This window comes from Durio zibethinus, chromosome 22 (assembly GCF_047325235.1).
Source record: "Durio zibethinus cultivar Kanyao isolate XHJ-2024 chromosome 22, ASM4732523v1, whole genome shotgun sequence".
Lineage (NCBI taxonomy): Eukaryota > Viridiplantae > Streptophyta > Magnoliopsida > Malvales > Malvaceae > Durio > Durio zibethinus.
The window spans coordinates 22,633,647-22,651,496 of NC_143183.1; the positions used below are offsets into that span (position 1 = coordinate 22,633,647).

Consider the following 17,850-nt stretch of genomic DNA (forward strand, 5'->3'; position numbering starts at 1 on the left):
TGTTTTTCGTAAAAAATTCATCGAAAATTTGGTCGATTTCTGGGATCCTTCACCGAAAACTGGACAACTCGCCGAAAACTTCAAAGTTGGCCAGAATCGTTGTAAAAAAATTCAACCTTCACCGGAAAAATCACCGAAATCTGAAATTTTTTAAAAATTTCCAGAAAAATTTTCGCCAAAAATCTCTAAAAAATTATTTCTGATTCCCACAGCTATTCTAACACTTCTCAACCTTCTTTAGCCTTCAAAAACTCTTTTATACGCCTCTTTTCTCTCAAATCAGTAGCTTTTTGCTAATTATTTTTCTGTGTCTTGCTTCTGTTTCAGAGAGTCCCTTTTATAGGGATTGATCAGAAGAGTTTCTGATCAATCTCTATTCTTTCTTGGACGGGGATTCAATTTTTGAATTTAATCTGGATTCTGATTGAATCCCCATTCTCGGTAGGATTCTTCAACAGGATTCAATCCTAGCCTTCCAAAATAAAAATCAGATAAAATAAAAAAAATTAATAGATAATTAGAAAAATAATAATAAGATAAATCAACAATAATATTATAAGATAAATAAAAAAATATTAATAACAGATAAATAAATATATAATTAGATAAATAAAAATACATATAAAATAAAATAAAAAAGAAAAAAAAATATATATATTAATAAATAGTAATAATAAATAAATAAATACATAGGATATAAAAGAAAATATATACATAAAATATAAAATAAAAATAAAATAAAAAGAACAAAAATATAAAACAAAATTGGGCTTACCCATTTGGATCAGGCCCAATTGATCTGAGCTTGAACCAAATTGGGTGTCACAGCTGCCCCTCTTTGCACATTTTCTGTGAAACAGAAATTGTACAAAGACGTAGACACCCAATCAAGACTCAACTCAACATTTTCATGTTTTGTTTTTTTTTTTTTTGACCAAAGCTCCTCTAAGCAGAGGCTCAATGACTTTGAGAAACATAAATGGCTCTTCTAATCAGAGGCTCAACGACTTTAAAAAAAATAAATTGCTCCTCTAAACAGAGGCACCACGACTTTGAGAAAGTAAATTGCTCCTCTAAACAGAGGCACCATGACTTTTGAAAAGTAAATTGCTCATTGACAATCATGTCCAATGGAGTTGAAAGTTGTGTTTTGAAGAAATTTCAGGAGATTATGCCCCAAGGTCTTACAAATCAACCCTGATATCAAAAGACATCCTATTTCAAGGATTAGGAACTTACCTAATAAGTTTTTTTTCAACTTTGAAAAATATCTTCATATCTGTCTTCTCTATGTGAGATCTTGGAACACCCCTGCTTCTTGAATTTATACACTATATTTTCATGAAAGTAGTGTATGCTATGCAATGCATATGAATTTCAATACATGCTATGCAAATATTGGCCAATTAATTCCTATTTAACGTATGGTACTCAAGTTTCTCAAGCTTTTTCCTTGGGCATCAAGCCTTTTGATTCTTCAAAGATCTAATTACACTACTCTTCTAAGATCGAACCAGTGTAACTCTCAATTGTCTTTTCCACTCACATTTTTCTTTATTCAGTTTCTCAATACTTTGGAATAAGCTTCATCAATCGATCATCACTTGACCATCATTCAATGAATTTCTCAGCATTAACAAATTTCAAAACAAGTTTCATCCACCATCATTGGGTCATTACTCATAGGTGTCTCAGCATTAACCATTCTAAAACAAACTTTATCCACTGATTGTTCTCATCATTCAATCATAACTTGCAAGTCATATCGACCAATTATCCTTGTACTCATCACTTGGTTATACCACTTTTCAAGATTTACCCCATTATATTCTTCATTTGATTACATTATATATCTTTCCAAATCATCTCTTTTAGGTTTCTACCATTTTTTCATTTTGTTACCACCATCATCTTAGATTTCTTTTCAAATGAATGCAAGATTCTTTTAAACGCATATTCATTCATTCATTATCATTTCAAATCTTGACAAATACAATGCAATCAAGCATTTTCTCAATTCATTCTAGGGATATAACAACAAGAGAACACAAGGTGAATTATGGTAAAGATAATCAATGAAGATCTATTTTGGTACAAAACAAATGGGAAAGGAAATAAATTGGATACATGTCATTGGGATGAATGGTATGTCCAAATGATGAATATTCAGACAATTCTCAACATTAATCTAGGATTCTTTTTTTAAAAATTCATTCCATTTACTGTTGAAGTTATCTTGAGCTTGGCAAATTTTGCCCCAGTCTTTGAGGGATCTTCAAATGTCTTTGATCTTTCATTCATGTGAGCCATTTGACCTGGATCTTTCTTTACCAAAATCACCCTTTCAGGTTTTCAATTTGAATCTTTTTTTTTCATTTTTTCATTTTTTTTCATTTTTTTTTTTGCTCATTTTTCATCCATTGTTGATATCTTCTATACATCAAACTTTAGAGTAATATAGCATGATTCCATTGTTTCATCATGAGCATGCCTTCGCTCAACATATGATCATTCAAGTTAAGCATTCACACTTGATCCAAATAGGCTTTTCAAGATTGTAATGTAGGTCAAGGTGAGGGATCATAAAAGAAATGGATATAATAGGCTCAAAACATATATTAAAAAGGTTCAAGATCGAATGATCATTTGATGCAACTTGGCATTTTACCCCCACATCATTTCACTATTTTTTCTTTCTTCACACAAAAGATTCTCATTACTTTGCTCCAAGTCATGTGTGGCATTTATTTTTTCTTTATTTTTTCCATTTTTGAGACCTTTTGTGATATTTTTTTTCAAAAATTACCCCCTAGTGTAGAGGGTGATCCTTGGTTGGGGGTTCCTCGAAAAAGAAATCATAATAGGCTTAAAGGGGTAGCAATAAATGATTTTTTGAATGATAAAAGAAAGATGACCATTTTTCATCTCAATTGTGAATACTTTTCTTGAACATCATCTATTGAACAAAGCTCATGATCTTGTATAAAAGATTACATATCTTTAAGACATATCTCTTTCACCTCTGGTAATGGCTTACCTTTTTTTTTTTGGCTAAAATCATTTCCTCATATTAATGTGGATGAGTTCTCAAAATTAAATCTCAGAATTATTGTTATCATTGTCTAAATATTCATCATCTGAAATTTAAGAATGAAAGTATAAAGTTATGAAAGGTAACAGAGCATGGAGTAATGGTCAAGTGAAAGAGAAAAATGTAATGAAATGCATTAACTTGCCTTTATTAAGATGATAACAAGTGAAGTCATATTGCAAAAAAAAGAAATCTAACATTACTCGAAAAAAAATCTTAAAATGATAAAAAAAAACCTTCAACCAGTTTTATCTCAATTCTTAAAAATTATCCCCTTATATGATCAGGTGAAGAATCTCTATTGACATCTTGCCCCTCAATTCATTGTGACTCTCTAGATCTTTTCTGTTCTTGACTTTCACTCAGTATGCTAACATTAGGTGTTGTTGCTTTTCCCTGATCAAAACTTACCATTCCATCATTGATCAACCATTGCACCTTATGTTTTAAAGCAGTGTAATTTTCAGTAGAATGGTCAGTAATTCTATAATGGTAGTCGCAGCGGGCTGTAGGATCATACCACTTTAGATAGGATGGTTTAAGTGGTTCCACATGGCTGGGGGTAATCAAATGGCTAGTATAGAGTTTTCGGTATAACTCTGTATAAGTTATGGGGATTGAATCAAATACAAGTTTTTCTCAAATAGTCCGTTGTTCTCGTGAACCACTTGCTGGGTTAATAGGGCGAATTTGGATTCTTACAGGAGCTTGAATGTTAAGGCTATATGTAAGATCTTGAGGGCTAAAAATTGATTGGTATGTAGCTGAATAAGGTGGTTGTGGAGCTAACTGGTATGGGTAGGATGAGGCATTATTCACAGTAGGATAGTATGGAGAGTAACCTTAGGATGGATAGGGTTGATAACCCCTGAATTGTTGTCTATCAAAGCTCACAGCTTGAGCTTGAGCTTCTTTCTTTTCTGATGCCTTCTTGGTTTTTCCTCCTTTCAACTTACCATTTTTTATGGCACTTTCAATAATTTCTCCAGAGATCACCATGTCGACAAAATTCTTTGTTGCATTTCCTATCATTTTTTCATAATAAGGAGGTTTCAAAGTGCTGACAAATAACACTGTAGTTTTTTTATCAGTTAGAGGAGGTTGTACTTGAGAAGCAATATCCCTCCACCTCTGGGCATACTCTTTAAAAGATTCGTTTGCCTTTTTCTCCAGATTCTGTAAAGATAAACGATCAGGGGCCAAATCGATAATATGTCGATATTGACTGATGAAGTCATGTGCCATATCGTTCTAAAAGTGAATGCTAGTTTTGTCCAGTTGAACATATCATCTGGCCGCTGAGCCTGTAAGGCTATTCTGAAAGACATGCATTAAGAGTTTTTCATCATGAGCATGAGCTGCCATCTTTCAACAATACATGGTGATGTGAGTTCTAAGGTACTTCGTACCATCATATTTTTTAAATTTTGGTACTTTGAACTTATGAGGAATAACCACATCAGGGACTAGGCAGAGTCCAGCAGCATTTACTGACCTATAAAAGCTAAATCCTTTCACAGCCCGTAGCCTTTGCTCTAGCATACTAATCTTGAAGCTTTTCTAAACTTTCACTCTTATCTTTTCTTTTTCCTTCTTCGTTAAATCATCTAGATCAGAAATTGGTTCTGCTGCCTTTTCAATGAAGACATGATTTACATAGCTATTATATTGCCCTGGGTTAGAAGCTGGTGGCATTCCAGGATATGTTGGATATGCAAAGTGTTGTGGCGGGACCTCTTGAGAAGACTGGGCTTGAGGCGGGCCAAAACCTAGATGATATAAAGGGTTAGCCACTTCTTGTAATGAGGAAACTTGTTGGCTTGTATCTTCTTCAACTCTTTTTCCTTTATTCAGCCTATTAAGAGCATCCAGAATCTTGCTTAACTCATTTTCAATCTTTTTCTGTGCTTTTTCTATCTTTTCGAATCTGTGAGAATTTTTTTCTTCATTTGTCTGACTTTGGATCTTGTGTTGTATCGATAGGTAGGGTTCTTACTAGATGGAGCTATCCTTGAACCTTTAGCACCACAATTATGATTTAAAAATGTTATTCTATGCTTTATGTTTGATGCTTTGATGTACGAATGAAATATACATTTTTCTGAATGAAATCTAATATGAAATGGATGTAAATGATTGTGTTAAAACATGATCATGAAAGTAATGCAGATGCATACAATTAGACAAATGACATAGTTAGTTTCATGGATGAAAAAAAAGTGATGCTGATGCATAATGTTACATATGATAATGAAAATGATGCACAAAGTTAAACAATCAAAATGATTAGATAAACACCTTTTTTGTCTCCTAATTTCAGGGTATATCTATCATTGGGTAGAAATGGCTCTATCCTAGGTTTAGGCACTCTTAAGGCTCACTATATGTGCTCCTTACATCTTTATCCATCACAGACCAGTAAGGTACCCTAATTCTCACCCATTACAGGCTACAAGCGAAAAAAGTTCAATTTGAGTGAGAGTATTTCGCTAGCCACTGCGGAGGCATTAGACCTCACGAAAGCAATAAGTACTTTACTCATTCCTAGAGGGACAAAGCTCGGGTGTAGAGCTCATGTTATGCTCATGCATATGAATGACATAATTAACAAGATAAATAAACATGAATGAATAATAACACATATATACAAAAAAGTTCAATTTATTAGGCTTTTGGATAACACAAATTATTTACTGGCCTAACTCTCAAAGTCCCCAATAGAGTCGTCAAGCTATCATAACGTCTAGATCCGGGGATCTATCGCTAGACATTGACTTTTAAGAGTCGCCACCAATCTTTTTTATCTAGGTGCGATTGGCCACCTAAGGAATCTGTCCTTTCAGAGAACACCAAGTTTAAGGGTCCCTAAAAGAATAAGTTCAGGTCTACTAACTAGAATAGAGTTCGAGAGTTCGATTACGTGTGAGGAAGGTTATAGCACTCTCACAACGCCCATAAAAAATGGTACCAGCTTAAATTTGTGTTATCTAATGAGCCTTAAAATTTTACCAAGTAATTAATTATTTAAAATTATTCTCAATTGACTCTAATACTTTTAGCAAAATATTGAGAAAATTCCTTCACCTAAAGAGTATGCAAGAAAAAATTACTGTTTCACTTACAGAGGCTCTATCGTCGGATTATTTAAAAAAAATAAAAATCAAAATCAAAATAAAAAGGAAGGAAAGAATGATTGTTTTTGTGCAAGAAAATTGATACTTTCAACTTTTCCTCAAAAATTGATTTTTTTGAAAATTTATTTTTAAGAAAAATTGATACTTTCAACTTTTTCTGAAAAAAATATATTTTTATTTTTATTTAAAGAAAATAGAATAATAAAATAAAATAAAAATAAAAAAAAAGTAAAAATAAAATAAAAATAAAATAAAGATAAAAAGAATATTAAATAAACCTAATCTAATAAATAAAAAAATAAATAAACAAATAAATAAATAAATTCAAAAAAAAAAACTTAGAGCGGCTCGGAGTACGGCTTGGTTCGGTTCAAGGAAGAGAAACAGCTTGAGACCTTGGCTCAGCTCGACTATCAGCTCGGAGGGGGGAAGACACGTGCGGGTCAGGAAGCGGGTCGATGCTCGGATCGGATCGGATCTCGACAAAACGTATGGATCCTCTAGGTCACTTAAGGCAAAAATGACGTCGTTTTGAGAGGGTATATAAGGCACTTCCCTCTATTTTTTGACAGAAACCTTATCCCTTCTCTCTCACTTCTTCCTTTTTCTTTTCGCTTCTCTCTAAATGATCGAAGAACTCCGGTTGAATGTTCATAGGATTCTGGAATTTTTCATCAAAATCTGGGTTTTTTGCCGAAAGTTCATCGAAAATTTGGTCGATTTTTGGGATCTTTGACCGAAAACTGGGCAGCTCGTCGAAAACTTCAAAGTTGATCGAAATTGTCGTCGAAAAATTCAACCTTCGCTGGAAAAATCACCGGAATCTGAAATTTTTCCAGAAATTTCCAGAAAAAGTTTCACCAAAAATCTCTAAAAAATTATTTCCGATTCCCACAGCTATTCTAACACTTCTCAACCTTCTTTTAGCCTTCAAAAACTCTTCTATACGCCTGTTTTCTCTCAAATCAGTAGCTTTTTGCTCACTGTTTTTCTGTGTGTCTTGCTTCTGTTCCAGAGAATCCCTTTTATAGAGATTGATCAGAAGAGTTTCTGATTAATTCCTATTCCTTTTTGGATGAGAATTCAATCTTTGAATCCAATCTGGATTCTGATTGAATTCCCATTCTCGGTAGGATTCTTCAACAGGATTCAATCCCAACCTTCCAAAATAAAAATCAGATAAAATAAAAAAAATTAATAGATAATTAGAAAAATAATAATAAGATAAATCAACAATAATATTATAAGATAAATAAAATAATAATAATAACAGATAAATAAATATATAATTAGATAAATAAAAATACATATAAAATAAAAAAAAGAAAAATATATATTAATAAATAGTAATAATAAATAAATACATATGATATAAAGGAAAATATATACATAAAATATAAAATAAAAATAAAATAAAAAAAACAAAAATATAAAACAAAATTGGGCATATCCATTTGGACCAGGCCCAATTGATCCGGGTTTGGATCAAATTGGGTGTCTACACCTTCAATAATCCCTTGATAAAAATAAAAAAGATTGTTGAAGGTATTTTTTACAAAAAAAATATCTTTAATAATTTCTTTTAAAATTTTGGAGTGGATTATTGAATGTGTTTTTAGTAAAAAATGTCTTCAATAATCTCCTCATCAAAATTTAAGGGGATTATTGAATGTATTTTTTTGATAAAACACCTTCACTAATAATTTTTTATATTTATTCCCATTTTAAACTTTGGAATCCCAAACTGCTATTATAAAGAATGATTCAAAGTTGCAATGCAACCAAAGCAAACCTCCTAAACCCATTTAGTTTGCCTTTTGATTTCTTTATCTCGTCATTGTTGACCTTCAACAATTTAACGTTGTCCACCTCTTTGTTTATCAGTATGCCTTTATTTTATTTATTTTTTGTATTATTTATATTTTTTGATATATGTATTTTTTTTTGTTCCTTATTATATAAATATATATATATTTTATTCATTCCACCATCACCTTAGTTGTCCAAGCACTTTTCATTGCATGTATGATGTTTTTATATAGTTTAGTTTAAATATTGTAGTTTGCTGAATGGTATTGTAGAATTTTTGTGTATTTTTTCACTAATCATTTATTTTGTATGGAACTTTTATTTAAGGTTGGAATCACAATATGGCTTGTACTCATAAAATATTATGAGTTTGAGGATGATTTACGTATATTGGTATAGTAACTGCAATATAATATTGATTGTATTTTGTTACATACTATGTGAAATTTAGATAGACAGTTTGGTGTATTTTGTATAATTATAATCAAAATCGTAGGTATTATGGAATCCAAATAACATATTTTTCCTAGTACTGAACATAAAGAAGACACACTTGTAGGCTAAAAAAAAAAAACAATGGGATGAAATAAACAAATTGAAGTGACTAACACGAAAATTCGCGTCGATTTCAATCAAAATGGACAGCTTGTGTCTAATAAAGCTACCAAGTTGGCTATTCATATTGGAACGATCATCTGTAGTAGTATTTCAATTATGTACTATAATTGACAATGAGTTCTTGATGATCTAAAAGATCGTATATGGGGGTCGATTATGATATGTTTATTCAACTATTTCATAAAATTTGTTAAATGATCATTTAATTGAATTTTAATGTATTCATACTAATTATGTTAAATTTTTTAAGAACGGTTTGATGTCCCAATCGAGTGTAAAAAACTTGTGTTGCAATCGGTTAGAAAAGCATTTAGAGACATTAAGAGTAGATTAACGACCCAATATATTTTATTGTTCATTGATCAAGGTGATATATTGGTTGTTCCATCTACGTCATATGTAGATGTTATAAGTTATGACGATTGGATGACTTTTGTTTAAGATCAGCTATCAAAAGATTTTTTTGTACGCATACCCATTACATAAAATTATTTATAAGATTTTATGTAATATATTTGATATCTTAATATGTGATTTATATAATTTTTTCTTTTATAAAATATTAAAGAATAACAAAAAAATATTCAGGCCAAACAAATATATCACCATTAGACATAAAAAAAGGGCTATATAAATATCAAGTATGAGTTTGTAAGTATTTGTACACTTATTTTATACTCATAAATGAATATTTATAAAAACTCGCTTAATACATTCTGATTCTCATATTGTGGTAATTTATTAGGAATCAGCTAGCTCTGACACCAAAGTTTTCAAATGGGATGTGTGAAAACAATGACATCTGCGAAATGATGGATCATTTTAAGATGAAGTAACCGAAGAAATAGCTAAAAAGATTGTAAGTATAACTGTTCGTTATATAGCGTATGATTGGCTTCATGTTTGTATGCATGACTCTATACTAGCTTATATAGATTTGTTGTTATGGTCCATCTTATTATTGTTTTTCAGAATGATTATGCTTCTAAAGTTAAGTCTGGTGAACTGGCATCTCACTATGGCAAAGATCCCTTATCTTTAGCATTAAGAGCAAAAGAAAGACATTGTCAAGTTCGTAGGGTTGGTAAATTTGTGTTGCCATCAAAGTTTTTTAGTAATCAACCCAAAACTCTCAAATGACAAATGCACAATATGAAGCAATCATTGAGCAATAACAGCAAAGACTTAATGACAAAAAGCAACGCCTAAATGAACAATAACAATGACTCACAGCTCGGAGGCGATATTGGCATCAATGTAGCCTAGCATGCCTGTAGGCGAGTTGGATAGCATCATCCACCTAGGATAAGCTTTTGTTGCAAATCAGGCAAGAAACCCAACCTCCGATACTAGTCATAAAGTATGATTTTATTTATTCACTTAATATTTATTTGTTTATTATACTTATTGATTTGATTTTAATACTTATATTTCATTATATATTGTAACAAGATGTTGGGACTCAGAGTATGACCCTTGCTCAAGCTGTCATTGTGAGTTATTTAATTATTCACTTGATCATTTATCTAGAGAAAACTGCATTATAGTTAAATCCGAGGATGCGTTATTTGATTAACTATTAATTTTTTACATTAGTGGGGATGAGCTTAAGAAATTTTGTAACTTGGATGAAATATCAGCTGTTGATATTATTGCTTATATGAGATTAGGTTATAAATATAAATATGCAAAGTCAATATGCATTAATCTATATTATGGTGTATTACTAATTAGTATTGTTGATTGTTATTGTGCAACTTTCTATATAGAGAGGTCAAGGTGAGACAAATAACCCATAGATTCAGATTCGTTAACCCAAATTTCATTAGTGACTGGAGTGACATAGTCATTTTTCGTGCTCGTCATGTGATTGAATGCATAAAAAATGGGCTGATTATTATTTGCTCTCGTATAATGCTGCGTAAGTTATATTCATACATATAATTATTTCAACCTTATTCGAATTTAAAATGATACCTAATCTGATTTTGTAATCATCATTAACAGTTTATTGTGATTGATACCAATTCTTTTATGCCATATTTATTTAATTTCGCTCAACCAACGACGATGCCTAACCCCGATATTAAAATTTTTATAAAGAAGTATTACATGTTATTATATTATCTTCTGTTTCTTCATAATTACTTTTATTTTTGTATTAAGTAATTTTTTCCTTCTCAATTCAGGGTAATATCTACATTTGATAAGAAAGTAAAGATAAATTGGGTGTTATTATTGGCAAATATGAAATTTATTTTTTTATATTGAGTATTGAGTTTGTTTAGATAAATGTTTCCTAAACCCACTAAATTTATTTTTAGATACCTCGTCAACCAGGATATACTGAATGTAGATATTATGTCATTCGTTTTATGAGGAAGATAGTTTTATATGATTTTATGACCACACCATTCAAGGTTAGTATTAATTTCATAAAATCATTATATCTTTAAAAAAAAGCTAATTATGTTTTCATTTATTAACATTTACTTTTGATTTTTTTTAGTGAGAGAGTAAAGAAAGCTTCATGATAGACGAACTTGATGAAGTCTGTAAAGTATGGTGTAAGTATGTATTATCATTTGCTAAACCTTGAGGTTGGAGATTATTGGTTGGGTATAAATATATCCATTTCATTTGTTATAATGTTTTTAACATGCCATGTTCAATGGATCATTTATGTTTCTAGATTGAGGTATTAGTTTAATATTATTGGTATATATTTGTTTTATATCAATTGGCAGCTTATATGAATACATATATATTGAGTACGATTATTTGAAAAAAGTATATTTATATGGCAACGTTATCAGTTTTAAATTCGGATGTATGGTTAATTTATTAAAATACTACAATATTCGTAATGTAAATTTCAAAATGTAATTCTTAGTACAACATATATAAACCAAATGTTTTTTGGGTATAAACCTACAATTGACTTCAAATGTTTTCTAGTCATAAACTTATAACTGACTTCACATATATAATTAAACCAAGTGTTTTTTGATGGGATTACTGAAGGGGTTTTTAGCTAGAAAATACTTTGAATAATTTCTTACAAAATGTTGAATAGTGTTATTGAAAGCGTTTCTGGCTAAAAACGCCTTCAATAATCAATTTCAAAATTTTTTATATGGATTATTGAAGGCGTTTTTGACCGAAAATACCTTCAATAATCCACTCAATAAATTTTTATGAAGGATTATTGAAGGCATTTTTTGTCAAAAATGCCTTCAATAATCTGCTCAATAAATTTTTTGTATGGATTATTGAAGGTATTTTTAGCCAAAAACGCTTTCAATATTCTCTTTCCAAAATTTTTTGAATAGATTATTAAAGGCATTTTTTGTAAGAGATTATTCAAAGTATTTTTTGGCCAAAAATACCTTTAATAATCATCTCCCATTGTTTCAGGGGAAGTTTTGAAGGTGTTTTGGCAAGAAATGTATTGAATAATCATTTATAAATAATCTCTTGAAAAACCTTAAAAATTTGTTTCAGGGAGAGTATTAAAGGCGTTTTTGGCTAAAAACGTATTGAATAATCATTTACAAATAATCTCTTGAAAAACGCTACAGAAAGGGATTGAGCCTATGAGCTTATTGTTAACAACTATATGCTTTAACTGACAGAGCTACTCTAGCTTTTAGAATTGAATGGTATTATTTAAGAGGTGATTGTTCAACATGTTTCAAGCTAAATACCCCTTCAATAATTCCCTTAAATTTTGATGATGAAATTTATTGAAGGCATTTTTTATCAAAAACACCTTCAATAATCCTCTTTAATTTTTTAGAAAAATTATTGAAGGCATTTCTAGTAAAAAACACTTTCAATAATCGCTTTCATTTTTTATGAGTAGATTATTTAAGGCGTTGTTTGCCAAAAACAACTTAAATAATCCCATATCCATTTTTTATAAGGAGATTATTCAAGGCGTTTTCTGTCAAAAACTCTTTCAATAATCACTTCAATTTTTTAAAGAGAATTATTTAAGACGTTTTAATCGATAAATATTGCTAGTTTTTATCTTTAGTGGCATTTATAAGTACAAAAGCCTCTATTTGAATATTTAACAGCGTTTTGATAAAAAACACTTTAAATTTTATAAAAATACGAAAGTTAGTATTATTTTTAAGTGAAACATCACTACAAAATTGCCTTTAATCTTTTATTTTCTTGTAGTGAAATGACTTTGGTTTGTTAGAATTTGGGAGCTTCGACAAGTTAGAAAATAACTATCATTCCTAGGCCAGCCAGCCAGCCAGTTGCCATGGGTTTGTACATATAAATATAACTTCCCCTATATACGTATCAAATGATAGAGGAACACATCAGCCAAGTAAAGTTGAGCCCAAGGATCGGAAATTTTGACTTTCTTCCAGAAAAAGTGTATTGCTTGACATTGGGAACTTGGCCTGAAATAATAAAAGCTCATTTGAGTTTTTAACCAAAGGCCTTAATTAATCCTCATTATGAGCTTGTTGAGAAAAAGGAAAATTATTACAGGAGCAACAGATGATACTAACAGCAAGCATTTTTATTCAAATGATAATGCTCCTCTTAAAAAAGGCTTGTTCTTCCCCATTGATTGATGACTTTGATAAAAATGAATTATATAAAGTCTTTTTTTATGATGACATTCATGAGGACTTAACATTTTGTTTGGCAGATAATTTTGCTGGTATACAAGTCATACAAGATATAACAAAAAAGAATAAAGAAAATAAAATAAAATAAAAATTGATAAAATCTTTTTATTCACTCAAACAATTAACTTGCTAAAGCAAGTTTTTAAATTAATTGCCTTGTCCAATCTGAATTATCAAATCCTACTAAATCATAAAATTAAAAAATAAATAGCTACCAATTATAATTAACTTTAATTGGGATTGATATATCCCCTACCACAATCTTATGCAACCCAGATGGCAAAAGCCTATAACCAGAGACGTTAACAATGTTTAAGCTTTTGCAAACATTAAGCACAAACTTGACACTCTTGCTCTCGTTGGCATGCAAATAGACCCTTTCAAATCTAACCAATTGCTTTATAGGAGTTCCACTGATTCCTTCTGGAGGGACTGTGTAGACTAAAATAACATCACTTCCATCCCTTTTTCCCACATTTTGTACTGTGATATCAAAAGTAATTTCTTCCTTGCATGATAAATCGTTAATTGAAACTGAAGGACAATCATGGTTTTGGTTTCCATCCTTGTAAGGTAAACCATGACAATGTTGAAGTCTGTCCAATTTTATGTCGAAAGACTTTTCTGTAGAATTATTCTGGTATTTGAAGCTTGTATAACTTAATCCATAACCAAAAGGATAAACGGTCGAACCATTGAAGAACTTGTACGTTCTTCCAGGATATTTATCAGTTGGCCTCAAAGACATGGATGTCATTGGTAACTTATCAATATAGTTAGCTTCGTACCATGTAAGTGGCAACCTTCCTCCTGATTTCATAATAATCAAGTTAAAAAAACATTAAAAAAAAATGAAAAATAAAAAATAAATAAAACTCATAATTACCAGGATTGTAATTTCCAAAAACTACATCTGCAATAGCACGACCTCCTTGTTCACCAGGATATCCGACCCATATGATAGATTGGATTTTAGGGTTGACTTTAGCAAAAGAAATATCAAGTACACCAGCAGCCATCACAACAAGAATAACTGGGCCTTTTGCAGCTTGTGCAACTTCATTGACTAAATGAGTTTGATATCCAGGAAGCAGAAGATCCTTTCGATCAACCCATTCTCGCTCAATTGCTAAACTCAACCCCACAAAAAGTAAAGTAGCCTCTGCATTTTTAGCTACATCGACGGCTGAGTGTATCAAGCTATCGTTAGGGCATCTGACGTCGACACATCCCATTTCGTAAGTCACTTGTCCAAATCCAGAAAAGCCTTCAATTGGAGAAATGTACTTGCATGGAACACCTACGTACAAATTGAAATCTTTAGTTTGAATAACTAAGTATATATAAATTAAAAAAGAAAAAAAAACCAACGTTAGATGTAAAAACAACCTGCATAATTCCCAATCATGACCTCAGTTGCATTGGCATGTGGGCCAATTAATGCTAGGGATTTAAACCTTTCAGGGTCTAATGGCAAAGCTTCATTATCATTCTTAAGAAGCACAATTCCTTGTCTAGCTGCTTCAGCTGCTAATTCAGTATTTTCTTTAGTACATATATCAGCTTTGCCAAGTGATGCCAAAGATGGAATTCCATCAAAAAAACCAAGTCTCATGAGTACAACAAATAGGTAATTGAGCGACTTGTCCATATCAGCCTCTCTAACTTTTCCTTGCTTCACTGCATTTGGTAGGAACCTGGTGTAGTACTCTCCGCAATCCAAATCCAATCCTATTTATTAATTAAAATTTTTAATTAGCATATCAATTTGTAAATTTTACTAATATTAAAAGTGATTGGAGTACAAACCTGCTTTTAGTGAATAAGCCGAGGCATCTTCCCCTGTGGAATTAAGCCATTTTTGTCTTACCACCATTTCTAAAACAGAATCACAATCTGCTACAATATACCTAAAAAAAATCATATGTATAGAAATTAAAATTAATTAATTTTATGAAATAAAAGCATGATATTTATAAAAATTACAGAAAGAATCAATACATACCCATGTAAATTCCAATCTTCTCTAACTAATTTTTTCAAAAGATAAGGATCGGCACAAGTTGGGATGCCATTGACTTGATTAAAAGAACACATAACACTGCTAACATCGCCTTCTTTAACACACATTTCAAAGGGAAGATTAAAAGTCTCCACCATATCTTGTTCAGCCACCTAATTAACAAATAGATATTCTTTAATTTCGTATCTCATACTTAACATCACAAGGCAATAAAAGCTCCATTGATGAGACATATAGCTTAGTGAAACATATAAATGTAAAATTAACAAACGAAAGATATAAGCAGTAAGTACCTTGGCATTAAATACAAGTCGAGTAATACCATTAAAATCTTCAAGATCATAAGCAGTAAAATGCTTACAACATGCAGAAACTTTGAGAGGTCTAGAATTTGGATCACTTGTTTTCTCTTGTCCTTCAATATCTTGCAAGCCTCTTACATAGTTAACTGCATACGTTCCAGCGACAAAAGGATCTTCTCCTGGTGTCTCCAAAACTCTTCCCCATCGAGGATCTCTCACTATATTGATGTTAGGACTCCAAAATGTTAATCCTGCTCGACCTAGATTATACATTGCTCTTGCTTCTGTTGAGACAACCTTCATACATATATAATAAGCTTGAATTTATAATTTATAAAAATCAAATTGAATAATGTTGCTAAATCTAACTTAATTTTCACCTTGCCAAGAATTTTCCAAAGTGTCTGATTAAAAGAGGCCGCAGTGAGAATAACATTTGGAAAACTCGTTGCACCAGGAACTACCGAATCAAAATAACTGACACCTCCACCTTCTGGACCGACATCAGCTACGCCATGAAGTGCCTCGGACCACCACATATACTTGGGTAACCCTAGCCTTGTTATATCAGTACCATTGTGATCTCCCATTTGTTGGGCTTTTTCAATCAGAGTCAATCGATCCACTAAATCTTTTGCCCTTACCTCATATGAAAGTGATTTGTCACAAAATGCAAAGCTAGCCATGTCCAAACCTATTATTTGGAATCTAGTGGGATCACAAACATGAAGATATCTAGGTATTCCATCAATAACAAGACTTTGATTAAAAGGTGTAGCAAAAGAAACAATTGAGAAAGAAAAAATAATATGATAAATTAGAAAAATAGAAAATGCTTTGTTAGCCATAACTATATATGCTATGTATTATTTTTAGTGTAAAAAAGGAGAAAGACTCCCATATTTATACTTTGAGAAATTATTAATTTGAAAATGATTTATTAATTAATTATTATCTGATGATTTGGATAAGTCAATAGCTAGCTAGCTAAGATGAAGATTAACATGTATCATATTAAAATTTCATTATCTGCACAGGATAGTCAGAATTAGATGAGATAGAGTAAGGTGATAATGAATGAATTTTGTTAATTATAGCCAAAGTACGGCAGCCTTCATTCACATCTCTATTTGCTTTCTTGTAAGAGTAGGAGTAGTAAATCATCTGTTTATATCATATGTTAGAGTTAACCAAACAAACCTTGTTATAGTCATTTATTTAGTACTTGTTCAGGAAAAGCATATATACAATAAGTCCTCGTGAGATTACTTTTAGATATAAAATAAAAAAAATAAAATGTAAACAAAATAAAAAATAAAATTAGCAATTAAACATTTTTATTTACTGTTAAATATTATATATATATATATATATATATATATCCTCTTATCAAATGTTAGTAAGTTAGGTATTGTTAGTGATTTGATGATTATAAAAATCATCTCTTTAAGATGAAGGGATCTGGCATTAAGAATTTGAGTAGGATTTAGGTTAATTGGTTGGTAATGTCAAAGTGGTGAGGACTGAGGATGCAACATCCCATCCCATCCCATCCCATCACTATCTCACCAAACCACCCTCACCCCGCAGCCCACGTCCAATACATTGACTGCTAATTTGCACAAAAAAATTTATATAAAACAAAGTCAACAAATGTTTGATAAATTAATGGCAATTGAAAAATGGAATAAATAATGTTTGATAAAACTCGGAGAATATAAAATAATATTGTGCGATCATCATGTTCCATTAGCATCTATAATTTTGTGACATGAATATAATACTATTAGTGATTCATGATGATTAATTTATGAGTTTGATTTTTATATACTGTCGTTGAAATTTAAAAACTCTATAAATAAATCAATTGGAAGATTATCATATATTTAATTTTTTTATTTTTAATATATCTCAAAAAGATATGTATCAATCTACTAATTCTCTTAATAGAATTTAAAATTTTCACTGATATAAATGAAATAATTTTTTAAAATTTATTTATGTAATTCATTATATTATGATAGAATTAGTAATGCTTTACGCTCGTAATAAAAACAATATAAGACCATATATATACAATATAAGACCATATATATATAAAGGTAAACCATGATGAAAAGTTTATTTACTTATGAATGTACGATTTGGCACATTATAATTGCATTGACAAACATAAAAAAAAAATTATCTTGAGAACTTTAAATTTTATTATTTATAA

General features: G+C 30.7%; 1 protein-coding gene across 1 annotated transcript; it reads right to left on the bottom strand.

The window, feature by feature from the left end:
- Positions 1 to 13,464: 13,464 nt before the first annotated feature.
- LOC111307543 (beta-xylosidase/alpha-L-arabinofuranosidase 1-like) lies at positions 13,465 to 16,480 on the bottom strand. The gene is made up of 7 exons (XM_022905560.2): positions 16,013 to 16,480; positions 15,624 to 15,929; positions 15,313 to 15,482; positions 15,117 to 15,217; positions 14,697 to 15,038; positions 14,194 to 14,607; positions 13,465 to 14,117 (listed from the first exon to the last, which is right to left on the bottom strand). The coding sequence occupies exons 1-7, from the start codon at positions 16,478 to 16,480 to the stop codon at positions 13,519 to 13,521; spliced, it is 2,400 nt and encodes a 799-aa protein (XP_022761295.2). The 3' UTR covers positions 13,465 to 13,518.
- Between the last annotated feature and the right edge of the window lie 1,370 nt (positions 16,481 to 17,850).

Excerpts from the sequence above, each read along its gene's own strand:
- LOC111307543 (XM_022905560.2), bottom strand. The coding sequence starts at position 16,480 with ATGGCTAACAAAGCATTTTCTATTTTTCTAATTTATCATATTATTTTT. Across the intron at positions 15,218-15,312 it reads GAAGATTGGAATTTACATGG|GTATATTGTAGCAGATTGTG; the intron begins GTATGTATTGAT and ends GATTTTTTTTAG. Across the intron at positions 14,608-14,696 it reads CATGATTGGGAATTATGCAG|GTGTTCCATGCAAGTACATT; the intron begins GTTGTTTTTACA and ends ATTTGTACGTAG.